The sequence below is a fragment of the Procambarus clarkii genome, chromosome 22, assembly GCF_040958095.1.
Source record: "Procambarus clarkii isolate CNS0578487 chromosome 22, FALCON_Pclarkii_2.0, whole genome shotgun sequence".
NCBI classification, from domain to species: Eukaryota; Metazoa; Arthropoda; class Malacostraca; order Decapoda; family Cambaridae; genus Procambarus; species Procambarus clarkii.
In genome coordinates, this window is record NC_091171.1 from 25129108 (window position 1) to 25148216 (window position 19109).

General features: G+C 38.9%; 1 protein-coding gene across 2 annotated transcripts in view; it reads right to left on the reverse strand.

Moving 5' to 3' along the window:
• Positions 1-2314: 2314 nt before the first annotated feature.
• The window catches only part of LOC138367659 (G patch domain-containing protein 11-like), a 31090-nt gene continuing 14295 nt past the window's right edge, over positions 2315-19109 (reverse strand). For both annotated transcript variants that reach the window (XM_069329542.1, XM_069329543.1), the window contains exons 4-6: positions 18383-18473; positions 13095-13220; positions 2315-4666 (exon numbers count right to left, since the gene is read on the reverse strand). In XM_069329542.1, the coding sequence (XP_069185643.1) occupies positions 4433-4666; positions 13095-13220; positions 18383-18473 (451 nt within the window). In that variant the 3' untranslated portion in view covers positions 2315-4432. The remainder of the gene's footprint in view (positions 4667-13094; positions 13221-18382; positions 18474-19109) is intronic.

A 19109-nucleotide genomic window follows, 5' to 3' on the forward strand; every position in this document is an offset into this window, starting at 1 on the left:
GTACATCAATTTATACGTTCTCGACTCGTAATCAGGAATCCTGGTTCGGTTCCAGGGCGAGACAGAAATGGTTCTGCATATTTTCTTTTGCCTGATGCCCTTTCACCTAGCAGTAAACAGGTACCCCTGGTAGTTACGCATCTGTTTTGGGTTGCATCCTGGGTAAGGTCGGAAGACTGAAGGGAGGTCCTCGATGCAAGCAAAAAGTACACTTTTCTGCTCCCGACAACTGTAATTATATGTACAGTAATTATCAAAATTAGGCGCCATGATATGGGAATTATAACAAATTAACTTAATTTATGCTGAAAGAGACAATCTTGCTTCACAACAGGCCTCACTGTATAATTGGTTTACACAAAGTCAGTATACCTTGCTTTAACTTTATATATTAAATCATTGTTAACATTACTATTCTCATTACTGAATTATGCTAATTGTAGGGGGCAGCTGGTATATGGAGAGTTTAGGGGCAGCTTGTGTATAGTGATTGTAGGGGAGGCACAGCTGGTGCGTGGTGAATATAGGAGCAGCTTGTGTATATTGATTGTAGGGGGGGGGCACAGCTGGTGCGTGGTGAATATAGGAGCAGCTTGTGTATATTGATTGTAGGGGGGGGCACAGCTGGTGCGTGGTGAATATAGGAGCAGCTTGTGTATATTGATTGTAGGGGGGGGCACAGCTGGTGCGTGGTGAATATAGAAGCTGCTGGTGTATGGAGAGTGAAGGAGCAACTGGTGCGTGGTGAATATAGAAGCTGCTGGTGTATGGGGGTAACTGGTGCATAGAGTGTAGGGGCAGCTTGTGTATGGTGATTGTAGGAGCAGCTTATGAATGGTGAGTGTAAAGGCAGCTTATGAATGGTGAGTGTAAAGGCAGCTTATGAATGGTGAGTGTAAAGGCAGTTAGTATATGGCGAGTGCAGAAGCAGCTGATGTATGGTGAGTGTAAGGGCAGCATATTAATAGTCATTGTAGGAACAGCCAAGTTCTATGACTTACAATAAAAAACATAGAATTAAAACTGAGGCCACCTGAATGAGAAGAAATTTAAAATATTATCCTCATATACAACATTTACTGAACAGACAAGGACAGAAAATTTAACTGAAGGCTGAGAGGTGGGACCAAAGAGCTCATCCTAAACAAGCACAATTAGGCAATTATTAAAGCTTCACATAACCCATCCCTATACCCTCCTGCTTCATGTTCGGGTAATTGCTCTTCCATGGGTTGAATTTCAGCTCTGGACTCACATCTCAGCTTAAGTTATAAGTAGGGTACCTTAAATGTGTTGCAGCAGATTGTATATTGTGCAAAGAGGTATCCAATTCTCCTACAACACGCTCAATGTTCTATTCAAAGTTTAAAATTTAACATGTTAAGGAATGTAAGGTATCTTGGCCCAAACACCTCCAAGACTGGGTAGTTATGCAAAATTGTAATAGAATATTTTGAGTTAATAATCAGTGCTGGAGAGTCTATTTAACATTGCTTCCTTGAATCGAATTTGCATGAATAGTTGCAGCGATATATGTACTATTATAATTACTGAAATGCCAGTTTACTACTCTTATGTCATTGTTTACCAATCCTGACTGAAATCACAAGAAACATTATATCTTAAGTTTTAACATCTTGAAATTTTTAACTCATCCGGGAACTAGAATCCTCAAACACCCGACCCCCAGCACAGGAGACGGTTGCTCTATTTACTGAGCTACTGAGCTAGCCACAATACAGAAGGACTCCAGAGGCAACTAACTACTGACCAATCATGAACTTTAAGCCTTTCCCTTCAAGCACAGGAGAGTTAGGTGATCCACACCAGTCATAAATTGTCAATCACAATACCGTGGATAATGAAATGAATGAAATGTTATTATCCACGGTATTGTGGTACACAATTTGTCTTACAGAAATTTTAAGTACAGTACTGTACTGTATTGGTATCGGTCTTTTTAATTAAAGAATATAAGAATCAAAATCAGGTAATAAGGCAGTATCAGTAATAGTAAATATATTGAGAAAATTAATAGGAGCCATGATTAGGATTAGACCCTATGCTCTGGGTACTCCCGAGCAAACACCTTAGACCACTCTACCATGACATGATAAAAGCAATGCAATCTGGGACTCAAACAGGTTGCATTGCTTTTCACGTGTAGTGGTATAAGGCATTTGCTTGAGAGTACCCAGAGCATAGGTCTGTATCCTCCTCATGGCTCCTACTGATTTTCTCATTGATACATTACATTAATTTTTTTTCTGTAAAAATATTGGTATCAGTACACCTCTAGAAGAAATTAAACACCTTGTTAGCTTTACCTGTTTATTCAGTAGAAAATAGGTCATTCAAGGGATTGTATATAGAGTTTAAATTCTTGCAGATTTGTACACAATTTCCTGATATTTTTATTGTATGCTATTCAATATAGGTACCGTATAAATGTTTAATTTATGTATAGCAAAATACTGATTAGTGGAGAATTTATGCAAATGTAAGATATACAGCTTTAAACTGCTCTGTTTTCTATCCAATGTTAGACTGTGCTTGTAAATTTTACCAAAGTTATTTGCACAGTCTACTACAACAAAGTTAAAATAGAATCTCAAGTGAAAGATAATGAAATCAAAACTAGCAATAATTCAAATAATTTATCAGTTTTAGAGATGACATCTAAAATACATCTTCAAAGTTATACTGTATTTGCATTTATGTTGATTTTAATATAATACACTCTTGCACCCACATGCCATATGCACGACGGTACATACAAAATTGTTTTGTAATATGGTACTATACCTGTAATCTATTAACTTTTGTTTAGTATCAATAGTGTGTGACCAGATAATCCACATTTGAAATACAATATAACAGGATAAAACATGTAAACATTAATGTCAAGAGAAGTGTGCAGCATGTGGCATACAATATGCACCACAACCAATACAGTATACCTAGTAAATGATGACACATTAGAAAACGAAGTATGGAGAATGGACGATGGCAAATATGTGTACAAACTTGGAAAAATATGAGATGAAAGGGAGAGGAAAGAATATCAATATGTAAAATGTCATTGAAAAGAAAAAAAAAACTGTTATGACTACTAATACAGTAATTGGAAGTTAGTATCATGAAATAAGAAATCATACATTGTTACATTCACCATCACAGTGCGCTTTCATGAAAAAAATAATCTTTACTATAAGAGAATGACTGACACTGTTCAAAGTTGGAGGCTAACCCCAATACTGGGTAATCAGAAGGGGAAGAAGTACTGTACTCTAATATTAACAGGCTCCTGATCATCCACTGACAAGTGATATACAAAAGTTGGCAAGCTTCATGACGAGCCTGCGAGTCCAATTCACTTGTATATAAATATGAAATGATGAGCAGAATTACGGTGACATGATAAGAGGTGTACAAGTGGATGAATGGACACAACCAAGGGGGATATTAACAGGGTATTAAAAGTATCAACACAAGACAGAACACGAAACAATGGGTATAAATTGGATATGTTTAGATTTAGGAAAGACCAGAGTAAATACTGGTTTGGTAACAGGATTGATTTGCGGAACCAATTACCACGTAACATAATAGAAGTAGGCTCTCTTCATTGTTTCAAGTATAGGTTAGACATTTATATTAATGAGATTGGGTGGTTATAAATAGGAGCTGCCTCGTATGAGCCAATAGGCCTTCTGCAGTTACCTTTATTCTTATATTATGGTTATACAGTACTGGTATTAAAATGTTTACTGTAAGAATCCAATAGTATTTTTTACAACATAGCTGTGGAATTTTTATTTAAACTATAGAGCTGGATGATAATGACTCATGTAAGTTATAGAGTTCAATGAATGTTTCAGTATGTGTTACTGTGTGGAGATGGGCATTATGGTATACTCAGGTTGTATAAGGAGTCAAAATTAGCTGCATTTTGCAAATTTTGGACTATGGCAAATATGTGTACAAACTTGGAAAAATATGAGATGAAAGGAAGAGGAAAATATCAAAATAGAAGAATCAAAAACAGTGTGATAGAGTCCCACGAGCGTAGCTCTCATCATGTAACTATAACTTTCGTGCAAAGTGAGAAAAATCTCAGTAAAGCAATTTTTATAGTGTAATCCATATTTTCTTTTCCCACATGTTACACATTTGACAAAGGCCTCAATCATACTCTCCAATAACACAGTTTGTTATTATACTGTACATCCTGCAACAGAATGCCATAGGATCCCACACCCTGCCTCATTACAAAACAGAAAAGTCTGATTTTCATTGAATGTATATTTAGAAATACTAGTACTGTACATATTTCACAAGTTTTGGAGTGATCTCAAAAAGTGCCCATTCATTGCATAATTTATTGACAATATACATATCATACATCAAAATTACATAAAAAACCTACAACTTACATTGAAAAACATTTATTTATTCTGGTATCAACACTTGACATCTCATTTATGCAGTAGTTATTTATAATTATTAATACATAGGCACTAATCACATCATCATGATCTGCTCTTGTAGGTCCAGGGCAATTTTGCTTAAGGTCTCGTTCATCGTCATATACGGCGCAGCACCATATACAGTAGCAGTAGGTAGAGCGTAAATATGCAGTAAGAATGTTCAACTGTTCTTCAGGCTGTGAATACAAAGATTAGGTACAGTAATTGATTTTGGCAAAGAATACAGAATTATATGAACATGTTTATGGATGATGCTAAGATATTGGGGAAGATAGGAGATGCAGACTATTGTAATGCCCTTCAAATTGGTTTAGCAAAAATAGGGGCTTGGAGCTTCAAATGGCAAATGGAATTCAATGTGAATAAATGCCATGTTATGGAATGTGGAATCGGAGAAAATAGACCACATACAACTTACAAATTATGTGGAAAGGAATTACAGAACTCTAATAAAGAACCGAGACCTTGGGGTGGTTTGAATAGTAAGCTGTCGCCAGAAGAACACAAAGAACATTGTGAGAGGAGCGTATGCGTTGCTTTCCAACTTCAGACTTGTTTTTAATTATCTTGAGGTTATCTTGAGATGATTTCGGGGCTTTAGTGTCCCCGCGGCCCGGTCCTCGACCAGGCCTCCACCCCCAGGAAGCAGCCCGTGACAGCTGACTAACACCCAGGTACCTATTTTACTGCTAGGTAACAGGGGCATAGGGTGAAAGAAACTCTGCCCATTGTTTCTCGCCGGCGCCTGGGATCGAACCCAGGACCACAGGATCACAAGTCCAGCGTGCTGTCCGCTCGGCCGACCGGCTCCCTCGCTCGGCCGACCGGCTCCCTTTATATGGATGGTGATAATTATATGGATGGTGAAATACTAAAACTGTTCATGACATTTGTGAGACCAAAATTGGAATATGCAGCAGTTGTATGGTGCCCAAATCTCAAGAAGCACATAAAGAAACTGGAAAAGCATACCAAAAAATTACTTCCGGGACTCAGAGTCCCCTTGGGAAAAACAAAGAGTTACAAGGTGAGGATAGAGTCGTTAAATATGTCAAAACTAGAAGATGGAAGAAAAAGGCGATATGATCACCACTTACAAAATACTAACAGGAATCAACCAAACTGACTAAGAGGAATTCTTGAAACCAGCAACTTCACGAACAAGAGGACACCGATGCAAGCTAAGGAAACAAAGGTGCTGAAAAAACATTAGAAAGTTTTCTTTTGCAAGAAAAGTGTGTTTTTTGTGTTTTCTTTTGCAAGAAAAAAGCTAACAGTGTAGTAGACGGTTAGAACAAGAAGGTGTTGGAGCCCAAAACCGTCAGTAGTTTCAAAGCATTATAAGACAGAGTACTGGGAAGACGGGACACCATGAGCGTAGCTCTCATCCTGTAACTACACTTAGGTAATTACACACACACACTGTGCATGATGTGAATTGCAAGGCTCATGTTTTTTTTTTAATTTATATATACAAGAGATCTTACATTCTTGTAAAGCCACTAGCACGCATAGCGTTCTGGCAGGTCCTTAATCCTATTTTTTTCGCTGGAATACAACTCACCAAATCGTTTAACAACCAGGTATCCATTCACTGCTGGGTGAACAGAGGCTACAGTTAAGGATTGGCACCCGGTCAATCCTTCCCGACCAGGATTCAAACCCAGGCCAAAGTGCTTGCGAAGTGCCGGGCGAGTGATTTACCACTACTCCATTGGAATGACAGTAAAAATTAAATACTGTATTATTTTACATTCGCCAAATGTAAAATGTACTGTACTTTTGATTTATGATAGCATGACTGTCACAGGTGGTGGTTCTGACAAGAGGAGAGTTCTTCACCCCACGGAGTAATTGCTTGCAGATACAGGTACACAAAATGATCATTGCTTACAAGACTGTTGCTTGTGAACTGATCATAATGATTAGAACAACTATTCTGCAGTACTCTGAGACAGCAGAATTAAGGGACATTTTCATCTACAAGTGACAAACCTGCAAGCTGGGACAATCTTAACATGCCTACTACCTGACCTATAGTACCTGGTGAGAAGATAAGGATTAAAGTGAGAGTGTACTGGCTTCCCTACTCTTGGTTATATGACATTTTGAAATTTCCAATGGTCTTATTTATATTATCCTATTTACAACTCTTCAAAAGAGTTAAGTACATTTTTCACATTTTGTTTTCTTAGCTTGAATATTGTTATTCATGAACTCAATGTTGCTATTTAAAAAAAATTCCTTATACATAATTATAACAATTTGATAAAACTGATGTAGTAATCATGTCACCTCTTTCTTCTCCATTAATTTTAAACAATTTTAAAACCTCCAAAGAAATAGAAATGATCAAGCTCAAGCTGCAAGAATACAAAATCCAGTAAAGGCAGAGAGCAAAAGAACATAAGTGAATGAGAGAGGAATCCAAAATACTTTTTTCCTTCTTTGCAAAAACTAGAACAAAATCTACATTCAGCATTGTAGTACTTGTGCAAAGGTGATGGAACTTCCACAGATAACAAAGAAATGAGTGAAATTCTGAGGCTTCAATACGGTTCTGTTTTCAGTGAACACCTGAACACATTAAATTTTAATGATCCAAATGAATTCTTCATGAATGTGACACCAACATCGTACCATATATCAGATGTCACCCTAACCCCACTGGACTTTGAAGTAACCATAGACAGCATGCACTCTGCACCAGGTCCAAACTCCTGGAATTCTAAATTCATCAAGAAGTGCAAAACACCACTATCACAGACATCTTTTGGAGACAGAGCCTAGATACTATTGTCATTTCCAACATACTTAAAACAGCGGAGATAATGCCATTTCACAAAGTAGTAAAGCAGATGCAAAAATGTATAGACCAATAGCTCTAACTTCACACATCATAAAAGTCTTTGAAAGTGTGCTAAGAATTAAGATTATGTTTAAGATTGCAGATCACATGAAATCACAACATCTACATAACCTTGGACAACATGGGTTAAGAACAGGGTGCTCTTGGCTCTCACAATTGCTACATCACTCTCACTTGGCCTTAGGTGCCATGGATGACGAGTAAAAAGCAGATGAAACATACATACATAGACTTTGCTAAAGATTTCAATAAATGTGGCCATGGTGTTATTGCTCACAAAATGTGCTCAAAAAGAATTACAGTACTCTCCTGGCAAAGTAGAGAGATGGCTCTTTTAACGTCGTAATGAACAGAACCCAGAGTGTAATTGTCAACACAGTAAAATCCAGATCATCCACCGTGAAAGCTCAGTCCCCGAAGGTACCATACTCTGGTACTTTTTCTCATCCTTATGTCAGACACAGACAAGGATGCAAACTATACTACTAGATCATCACTTGCAAATGACACTAGGGTTTTTATGCGAGTAGACAATATTGAGGATACAACAAACCTCCAATCTGATGTTAATCAGGTCTTTCAATGGGTCATATAATAATATGTTTAATGAAGATAAGATTCAGCTCCTGTGCTATAGAAAAAATTAAAATACAAAAATGGAAACCGTAAACAAAATGCAATCAAATCACGCTGTAAAATGAAAAAGCAATGTAAAGGATCTAAGAGTAATCATGTTTGAAGACCTTACCTTTTAAAGAACATAATAAAGTACCTGTCATGACTGCAAGAAAAATGACAGGTTGGATAATAAGAAACTTTCAAACAAGGAATGCCATACCAATGATGATACTTTCAAGATACTAGCACTCTAGGGTGGAATACTACTGCACACTAAAAGCCCCATTCAAAGCTGGAGGAGCTACTGATCTGAATAGTGTGCAAAGATCCTTTACTGCTAAAATCTGCTCCATAAAACCTCTAAATAATTGTGACCAATTAAAAGTTTTAAATTTGTATTATCTGGAGAGCAGGCAAGAAAGATGCATTAATTTACAAACGGAAAATATTAGAAGGACAGGGTCCAAATTTGCACACACAAATAGCATCACACAATACCAGTAGGCATGGCAGGATGTGTAAAATAGCCCCATTAAAATGCAGAGGTGCAGCAGGTATGCAGAGAGAGAACTATCACCATCAAAGACTCAAGACTTTTTCAACACTCCCTCTATATAAAAGGGGCATAACTGGCCAGTCTCTCATGGTATTCAAGAAAGAACTTGATAAACACCTCCAAAGGATACCTGATCAACCAGGCTGTGATTCATATGTCAGGCTGCAAGATCCAACAGCCTGTTTGACCAGACCACCAATCAAGAGGCCTGGTCAAGACCGAGCCACAGGGATGTTGATCCTCGGAATCACCACATAGTAGGTAGCTCTCCTCACATCTTTAAGGTTTAAAGTCTGGAAACCATTTAGTAGCATGTCTCTGCACCTTTTATAGTTTATTAATGTACCCTTTTTTGATATAGACACCACATACCTACTGCATATTCTAGTTTAGGTCCCACAAAAGTTGAGGACAGCATTTTATTTTGTTAACATTTCTCCATGCATGAATTTAAGTGCAATTCTGAAATTGGCCAGATTAGCATAGGCTCCATTTACTATGCCTTTTCCATGGTCCTCTGGTGACAGTTTACTATAGAATACCATCCCAAGATCTTGGGACACAAGCCAATTACAAAGAAAACAACAGCCCCAACAAAAACAAAGCCAGATGGATACCCAGAAGATATATGAAAATTATACACAACACCCCATATATAGATGCTCAAAGGCAGACAAACCGAAAACCAGATGATTGAACAGTGCTACCAAGCAGCAATGAAAACCATTTGATGCCAACATGTCAATGGGCTACGAGAACGAGAGGTAATGCTGAACCAGCCAGACTTGATCTCATGTTCGCTTTGACTGAGTTCAAACATAATTGAAGTCAACTTCAAAGTCCCCTTGGGAATGAGCAATCTCTCTATATATACGAGTGTCTTGTGGAAGTGAAGATGCACTGTTTAGGAAAAAGACCAGGAGCTAGAAGATTGAATGACATATAAAATAGAAACAGTAAAATGAAATGAGCAACTATAATAAATAAAACTGAAGAGAGAGGGACCCACAAAAAATGCTAGAAAGCAGATGACAAATTCCTTCCTGTATAAAGGGAGGATAGTGAAAGGCATAGGACTAACTCAAAATTAATTCAGGGATGGCGGAAGGAAACTTCATAAGCATGAGAGCATAGAAAACTACAAGAACAAAAGAATAACAGAGATAAAAAGAGGGTCACGGATGAGTACCTCAGAGTGAGAAGGAAATGAAAAATGCAAATAGAAATTGACATTGCATATAAAGCAAAGACCAAACCAAATTTACTTCTCACCACACTAGGAGAAAAAATTACAGTTAAGGAACAGACGGTAAAACTGAGGACAGAAGTGGAGTCATTCACTGAGAACAACAGAAGTGAGAGAGAAACTTCAGAATATTACATGTCTTCACAAAAGAGGAAAGAAAAGTTTTAGAGCAGAGTAGGATGGTGTTAAACTAAGTAGCACTGGATGACAGTGGTATAACTAGAGATGAAGTATGAAGGCACTTACTGCAGCTGGCTACAGCTAAGGTGGTGGGACAATACAGGATCTTGTCATGGATATTAAGAAAGGTGGAAGTCTTATGTTGACCTCTTACTATGATAATAAGTGTAACAAGTTATTACAAATAGGAGAACTACCAGAGTTTTCAAAGACCATCAATGTAGCACCAAAATAATATGTGGAAAACAAAAAGGATGCACTAAACTACAAGCCAGAGTCCCCTTACAGTACTTGCATATCATGCAAATTGATGGGAAAAACCATACTGTAATTCATTGTTTCAAGTGAGAAGCAGCTAATGTACAGTACTTGTACAGTATATGTTAGGCTGATATTGAGACCCTCCCCTCCCCCCAAAGGTCAAACTACTGACCCTCCCCAGGATGCAATGCCACAACAGTTAACTAACTTCCAGGTACCTATTTACTGCTAGGTGAATTGAGGCATTAGGCGATAGGAATCATGCCTAATTTCTGCCCCAACCGGAATTCGAACCCAGAATTCCCAATTGAGAATCAAGAACATATCTAATTAAATTATAGAAATCCATAAGAAAGAGTCTTGAAGAACATTTGGAGAGAAGGGCTTTCATAACAACACCAGCATGGATTCAGAAATGGCCAACACTACCATCTATGACTGGGTAGCTGAGATCAGAACAAATAAGGGCGGGTAGTGTGTATACTGTATTTTTGGAATGTCAGAAAAAGCTATTGGCACAATACCCCACAGGAGAAGAGTGCAACAAATGGAGAAATAGGCATGAATAACAAGGTGTTTCAATGTTTAAAGTACCACACAAACTAAAAACTAGGGGTCATGACAGCTGAGTGGACAGCACTTCAGATTTGTAGTCCTGAGGTTCCGGGTTCGATTCCCGGTGGAGGCGGAAACAAATGGGCCGTTTCTCTCACCATGATGTCCCTGTTACCTAGCAGTAAATAGGTATCTGGGAGTTAAACAGCTGCTATGGGCTGCTTCCTGGGGATGTGTAGCAAAAAGGAGGCCTGGTTGAGGACTGGGCCGCAGGGACGCTAAGCCCTGAAATCATCTGAAGATAACTTCAAGATAACTATTGTTACAGAAAACAGTCACAGTGAGATGAGAGACTGACAGCCAAGGTGTTTCAGTATTTCAAGTAGCAAGAGTAAGAAGAGACACCCAAGAGTGGTGGGAAATTATCAGTGGAAGGAGTTGGTATTAAAGCCAATCCAAGTACAGATGATGCAAAAATTATGAGGATAATATGGTGAATAACTAAAAGAAACCATAGGATGACCTGTACAAAATGAAAGAATGGTTCAGAAAGTGGCTAATGCAGTTTAACTTAAGCAAGTACAAGTAACAAGTAAGAGAGAGTTGGGATTCAGGCAAGAGAGGAAACCAGACTGCAAATCAAATGCCAAGCCAGTGGCATTTGATAGCATTTGATACCCACCCACAATATGCACCAGAAGTTATCCATTAGGTCCACCTGCTGAAGCCTGCAGAATAAAAGATGGACAAGAAACCCCTAAAGTGCATACAGCCCATCCCAGAGACTCCAGAGAAGGCAAAGCTGGAACTGGGTAGGTGGCAACAGAGGCATCCCCACACAAAAGTACAAGACCACACTCAAAGAACTAGACACCAAACCAAGGGCAATGCAAATGCTTCAAAACTAACTCTTAAAATCTGGAACTATCCCAAGAGCAAAATGACAAGGAACAAGGGAAGGTCCCCGACTCCAGAAGAATGCCAGAAGCCACAGTCGTTGACACACCCTCCGCCTCAACAGAGCCGAAACAGCCACTAACAAAGACAAACTATCCCACACCCACAGGACTCTCCCTGGAGAACGTTTAAGTCTTAAACAAGAGGCTTTCAGCAGTGGCATAAACTGACAGAGCCTGAATTAAAACAAGTTCAGCAATGAGAGGAGAACTCACTGCTCTCAAAACCAAGGCAGCCATCACTGATAGCCAAGGCCCCATAAATGAGGCCAGAATAATCCCATGATTACCTCGAAAAAACAATGTTTCAATCTGAGCAGCAGAAGCCACAAAAAAGTACTAGTACAGCCCACAGGAACCAAAAACTCCCAGAAGGAAAATTGGAATGCCACCAAGAGTGGAAGCAGACTCCAACTGTGGGGAAGACATCACAACCCACCTAATAAAACCACCACAAAATTATCAGCAGAGACAACTCTCGCCAGTTATGGGATGAATATTTCTCTGACAGTGCATCGTGTGGGGTCCTTCTAGGTTCACCTTTGAGGGGCCAGGATTTCAAAGTATTTTTTCATTTCTTTTGTTACCTCAGCCAGAAACCTCACTAACAAGCCAGACCAAAGTCCTCTCACTTTATGATAGGTTCACATTGATAGTGGGTTGATCTTTGATACCAACATCCTCCCCTTCCCTTCTTTGAAGACCCAGATGTCAAACCTGGCTCCTGGTAAGCTTACAAGTCATGAGCCAATGTCATGAGCCTGACATTGGAAGTAGCCATGTGGTGTCAGCACAGTAAGCTCTGGGAATATACAGAGGGGCCAGTGCAGAAAAAGTTGTAGAAATAGGTATGTGATAATTGTACAGATTTAAAAGAAGCATAATTCCAAATTTTTGGCACTACCACTTAGTGAGGCCTTTGATTCTATTGCCAACAAATGGCAGCATTTGCAAAGTCCAGGCAGTTATTTAGAATTTCAGAGGACCTTGACCTGGGTGGACATTACTTTGAAACAGTTTTCTAGTCACCTAGAGTGAGATACTTTCTAATTTTGGCCCCAATTCCTCGGGGGTGAGCTCACCCGCCTTTAGCCGTAAAAGGGTTAAGAATGAGACATTTTTGCTAGGATGTTATTCATAAGATTACATGATTCTAAGTTGCAGGTTCATAAGTCAGGCGCCTCCTTCCATTCATTACATTACTATTATACAGTATTATTATTTTTGTAGTAATCTTAAAAACATTTATATTTACATTTACCCCCATTAATACAGCCATCAACCTATTCAATTGTTACTTAAAAATCCGACTATTTAAATTAACAAACCTTATCCTTAAAATTAGTGTAAATTCAATACCAACCTCAAACTCAACATCATCTTCCTCGTCTTCATTCTCACCATTGTCTTCCTCCTCCTCCTCATCCTCCTCTTCAAAGTTCAAAGCATAGCTTGGCCAAAACCACAACTCCACTGGTACGGTCAGGTCCTATTCAGGAAAGAGTAATGGCATGAACCTGGACCTTACACTTAAAACACATTGGCTTATGGTACTTGCCTACCACTGAAAGATAACACATTAAAATCAAGTATTAGGTATCTAGAGGTAATGAGGCAAGCAATCTTTATGACAAGGTGAACACACTAGGATACACCTGACCACCACCAAGTGCCAGCCTAGGTCACATGAGGCCCTAGCCAGCCTGCCCCTTCATTAACCACTGAACTGCGCCAAACGACAAATGCCGTTCGCCCATTACTGCGCCAACCGACAAAAGTACTTTTTATTTTTTCGTACAATGGCCAAAACGTTGTAACAGGGGCCAACCTTTAACCTCACTACTGGTTAAATGTTGGTCGTTATGAAGAAAAATTCAAGAAATATATACAGAAACCAGAGTTCTACCGAGTTACCTTCAGTACAATCCCTCGAGATCCAAACGTTTGACCATTTAGATATCACGAACTCGGAGACACTGTATCCTCTAGGTTAAACTGCAAACTCTGAATGTTCGTCACCACCACCTGCTATGTCTGAGCAAATCTCTCAATTGATGGAAAGCAGGATACCATCAATTAAGCATATCATGAAATTCTATCCCCAATTATATGAATAGGAGGGATAAGCTTTACATTAATGTGGAAATTAAATGAAAAGGGAATTATCTTCTTAATTAAGAAAATGCTTGTTGACTTGCATGAGGAAACTAGGTGTAGACATGAGGGTTGCGTTCATCAGTAAAATAAACATGGGGAAATTCCACTAATCACAATAAATTCTATAACTATTTATTAAACCAAAATTATGCATCAAATAATATTTAGTAAATGCCCTAATGAAAGCCCTATTTAACGGAAGCAATGAAAATCCTATGACAATGAATGTGGACTTCTATAGTATACTAACTCAAGAACACAGATACCTTAATACCGCAGCCTGGCCTGATGTTCCACTGGCTTTAGGGAGAGGGTCTTGTTCCCACTTGATGTTCAGCCTACACTAAATTTACCTCGTTCCACCAAGGCCTGCCTGACCTTCCCGTGGCTGACCCGAGGCTAGTTGCCAGATTAATCTTTGAAAATGATTATTAATTAACTAAAATCTCGTATTTGTCACTGAAGGCGACTTCTACTTCCAAAACAAATGGGAATTATCTAAATACTCGAGCCAGGTTAATTACAATATTCAGAAGCTCTTGTATTACTCTAATTTTACATGATTTAACAAATAAGTTGGTAGGTATCTATTTTCCCTTTTAACCCTTTCCAGTGACAACACATGTCTTGCATATTTTAAATCTTACTGACGTCAACCATCTCCTTGATATCGTCCCAGACTTATTCCTTATTCTCAATTTACATTAGTTTTTAACATAAGTACTTAACCATGACTAATAATTCCTCATAATTCTGATATACATTCATAATACTCCTAGTTCGAATGTACGTCACAGGAGGAAATTGGCGCCACCGTTTTCTACACTAATCCCTTGGGAATGCCTTAGGCTATCAGTCAGGTCAGGTCACTACCAACTTCCAATGTTTAAATCTATGAACTTTCTATATTACAGTTCTACTGTTACAAATGTGCTCGTGGTAGGTTGGGTACGAAATGGATTCTTGGGACCTTCAGTGAGAAGCAGCCATCTTGGAAAAAATTCCCAGAATGTCTTAGGGCTGCTGGCTGGGTTAGTACTTAATGAGCAACCATGGGTGGCACACACGCCTCTGGCTCCCAAACATCTGTCCGACGCGGCGTTGAAAGATCGCTCTCTATCGGTGAAATTCAGACCTTATTGCTTGAAGAACATAAGGATCATGATATTGATGATGCTAGGCACAATAAGGACCTAACACAAAAGTCGGATGCAAGTAATACAGCACATTATGAGGACGATACAGCGAGCATATCCAGTTGTAGCTCTGAGCACCACCCTTGCCCACCTATGCCATCTCAAATTTATATAGATGATACACAGATGAATCGTTTTCTGGGTTCAATGATGATGCATTCGATACAAGTAGCATAGATGAACAGTGTTAGCGGCTTCCATGGTAGTGTTTTCCATAGATATTTTCAAGAATAGCTGAATCTCTTCCAGAATGGCCGAATCTCTTCCAAATTGACTGACACACTCCGAGAATGACTGACTCTTCCAGTCAGGGACCTTACAAAGCGATCTTTTCAAGACTACCTAACAAATTGATGTTTTCCTATATTCTTTTCAAGACTACCTTATGCTTTACAAGCTTAGCTACATACCACCTACAAGTACTAAAGCCAAGGGTGTACGTGAGTGCGTTATTTGCAAGCACACAGAACAAAGAAACAGGAAGCGAAAACCTATCTGTACCTGATGCAACAAGAGCGAAGTCACGCTGTGTACCAGGGACTACTTCATTGATTATTACTCACTTCCGAAGTACTGAGTGTGTAATACAGTGTGTTACTGTTTAGTGTGTGAAACTGTACTTGTTAAAAATTCACTAAAATTACAGTAAGTAATATTGCAACAATAAACATTTATTGTGGACACATTACTGACATATGTATCACAGTTCCATGGAACATTATGAACATTCTATTGTATACATATTATAAAGGACACAAATATGCATCATATACGATAAAAACTAATAAAACCGCATTGGAAATACATAGAACAAATAATTGAAAATATATTTGTGGCAACTCGCGGTGGTTAAATGGCCTGCACGACCGCCTCGGGGAGCTTCATGGGCGACCAGCCCGTGATGACGTCACAGCGCACCTTGTCCACGTCCCCCCACAGCCAAAATTAGTGGAATTTGGTGTTTATTTTTACAGACATGTTCAGGGAAGGGAATTTATTATTTTACAAAAAAAAGAATTTTTGGGGAACACATGATTTCGTGCGCACAGGGGAAATTATCACAATAAACTCGGCACATCACAGTGGTTAACAAGCCACCCAAACCAAACTACAGTAGAACCTCTATTAACGAGTTTAATCCGTTCTGGCACCGAGCTCGTTACCTGGAAAACTCGTCTTTGGAAACAAATTTCCCCATTTAAAATAAAGGAAATAAATTTAATCCGTTCCACTCCCAAAAACATCCATACTTGTATGACTTTTTTTATGTAAATATAATACTGCACATGTAAATATAAATGTTTTGTTGTAGTGTTTTAATATTTACTTTACCTTATGAAGAGTAGTTGCTGGCTTGAGGGAGACGATGGAGAGGTGGGAAGGAGGAGAGGGGTTATGGTGTGGAAGGAGAATTCACCTCTGAGTCAGGCGGACTCTCTCTTCTTGGGAATTTCACCCAAATTTCATTTCAAATGTCACACAAGGATGCGTTAGACCAGCACCAAATAAAAAACTACGTTGAATACACTCGTTGTGTCAACAATATAATAGTCTTACCATGAAGATACAATACAATGCCGTTTTCTTAAATAGGCAATGTGGTTATTAAAGAAAACGGAAATTTCATGGCAAACATGTATACAATCCCCAAGTCGATCTGATAAGTAATGGATTTTATAGAAATATTTGCTCAAATGATGCTTGAGCGCGGTGTTTGGGTGCATTCAAGAGAAAAAAAGTGTGTTACGTTCAAGCGACATATACCTGCGAAAGTGATAACACTTTCATAAAGTGTTATCACAAAGTGATAAATTAATTAAACATTTTCACACACTGGGTTGTCACTGCTTTATCAGGGCAGCTTTTCCAAGAATGCGTTCACCTTTTCAAACATTCCAAACACTTCCCTGATCTCAGTGGAAGAGGCAGCATCCTCCCTTACCTCCTCATTCCCTTACTAATGGTGTAAATTGTTGATGAGGACCTGCCATACTTCCTTGTGAGATCAATCACACAGACACCACACTCATGCTTTGCTATAATTTCCTTCTTGAAATCCATAATAATTGTGTCTTTCTTCCTCTTGAAAACACTATCTTTAGCAAGCAGCTTCTTTGGAGACATCGTGTGTTACAAATTGTAGTCGCAAAACCACTAAAAACCCAAAGAAAAGCTCAAATAAATCCAAAGGGATGCTTGTCGTGTGAGATACAACAACAACACTGGCGTCGGAGGCGTCCGAGAATTTGCGAGAACCCGCGAGATGCTAGGAAGCGCCATGTGGTTTCACTCGTTAATAGAGGCGAGCTCGTCAATAGAGACAAATTTGCTGCGAGTGGCTTGCTCGTTACTGGAAAAACTCGTTAATAGAGCCACTCGTTAATAGAGGTTCCACTGTACTACACCCCCCATGGAAATGAAGGGAATAGGGAGGGGATGGAAAGCTACCAAGTGCCCTCCAGAAAAAGACATTTCATTACTGTCAACACATGATTTCAGGAAGATTTCCGTCAGCAGCTTCTTGAGCTAACTCACATTGGCACCTAAGCAGAAATCAGCATTTCCAAAATATATAGAATAAAGTAGATAAATAGAAAATGCTCCTAGGGCTTATCTTTGGAAGAAGGACGAAAATGAGGGTTTGGATAAGAGGGGGGAACTAGCAGTGCACCAAATAAGGCCAAGGGACACCGAAAAGCCCACGAATCATTGGACCATATTGGCAAACCAAGTGAGCCTCACATGCAACACCTCATGAAAGGGCTGGCACGAACCCCATGAGCCAGCCTTCCAAACGTGTCGACCAAAGAAGAACCAGCCACAGGAAGTGCATGCAACCTGGCATCTGGCTCCAAGGATGACCTACCTCGACCAACAGTTAGCTCAATAAACTTTCATTCTTTAAAAACTTTCACCCCCTTTTAATTTCTTTTGCTTCTCAAAATCCTTAACATTCCACACAGCATATCAACTCAAGTTTGTGTGGGCCAATCGTCACAGGTGTTTTATAGCTAATTACTCCCAATATTGGCAACTGGTGGGGCTGCAACATAAAGACATAAGTTGACCAGACCACACACTAGAAGGTGAAGGGACGACGACGTTTCGGTCCGTCCTGGACCATTCTCAAGTCGATTGACAATCGACTTTCAAATGGTCCAGGACGGACCGAAACGTCGTCGTCCCTTCACCTTCTAGTGTGTGGTCTGGTCAACATACTTTAGCTACGTTATTGTGACTCATCGCCTGCATAAATACATAAGTAAAAAATATACAAAAAGGACTAAAAATGTTTCACCTGTTTGGAGTCCATTTGATGACAGATGCGCTGGCTTTTCTTCAAGTCCTGTTGTATAAATTTTTCTATCCTTTGAAGGTGCAGCCTTGCCCTGTTATAAATAAAATTAGTTATGAAAGACAAATGTCTCAGATTTCAATAAGAACACATCAACATACCAAAACTATAAATAAATCTTTATTTTAGACGAATATTGTTGTGAATTAAATGTTACTTATATTACCTGTTAAATCTCAAAATACAGTTACTGTACTCAGCTTTTAGTATTAAAGCTTTTGCTGAAGAAATCATACCAGTCTGAGTAAATGAAACTGGAACAGAAAGCTATACAAGAGATAAAGAAAAATCCCAAATATTTTTCACATATACAAAATCAAAATCAAAAAGAGTCCTCCAGTATTGGACCTATACTTACAACCGAAGGTTCGTACACAGAAGATGACAAAGAAATTAGTGAAATCCTAAAAGACTAATATGAGGCTGTGTTTAGCATCCCAATAAACAACATGAAAGAGAACGACTCAGACAGCTTCTTTATTAAAGGCCATCCAAATCCACAGACAATGTAACTGATATTAACACAAACACACAAGTCTTTGAAAGCAAATTTGACAGCATGCCTATGAAATCAGCCCCAGGTCTGGACTCGTGGAACTCTATATTCATTAAGACATGTAAAGTACCAGTAGCACGAGCACTCGGTATAATATGGAGAAAGGAGCCTGGA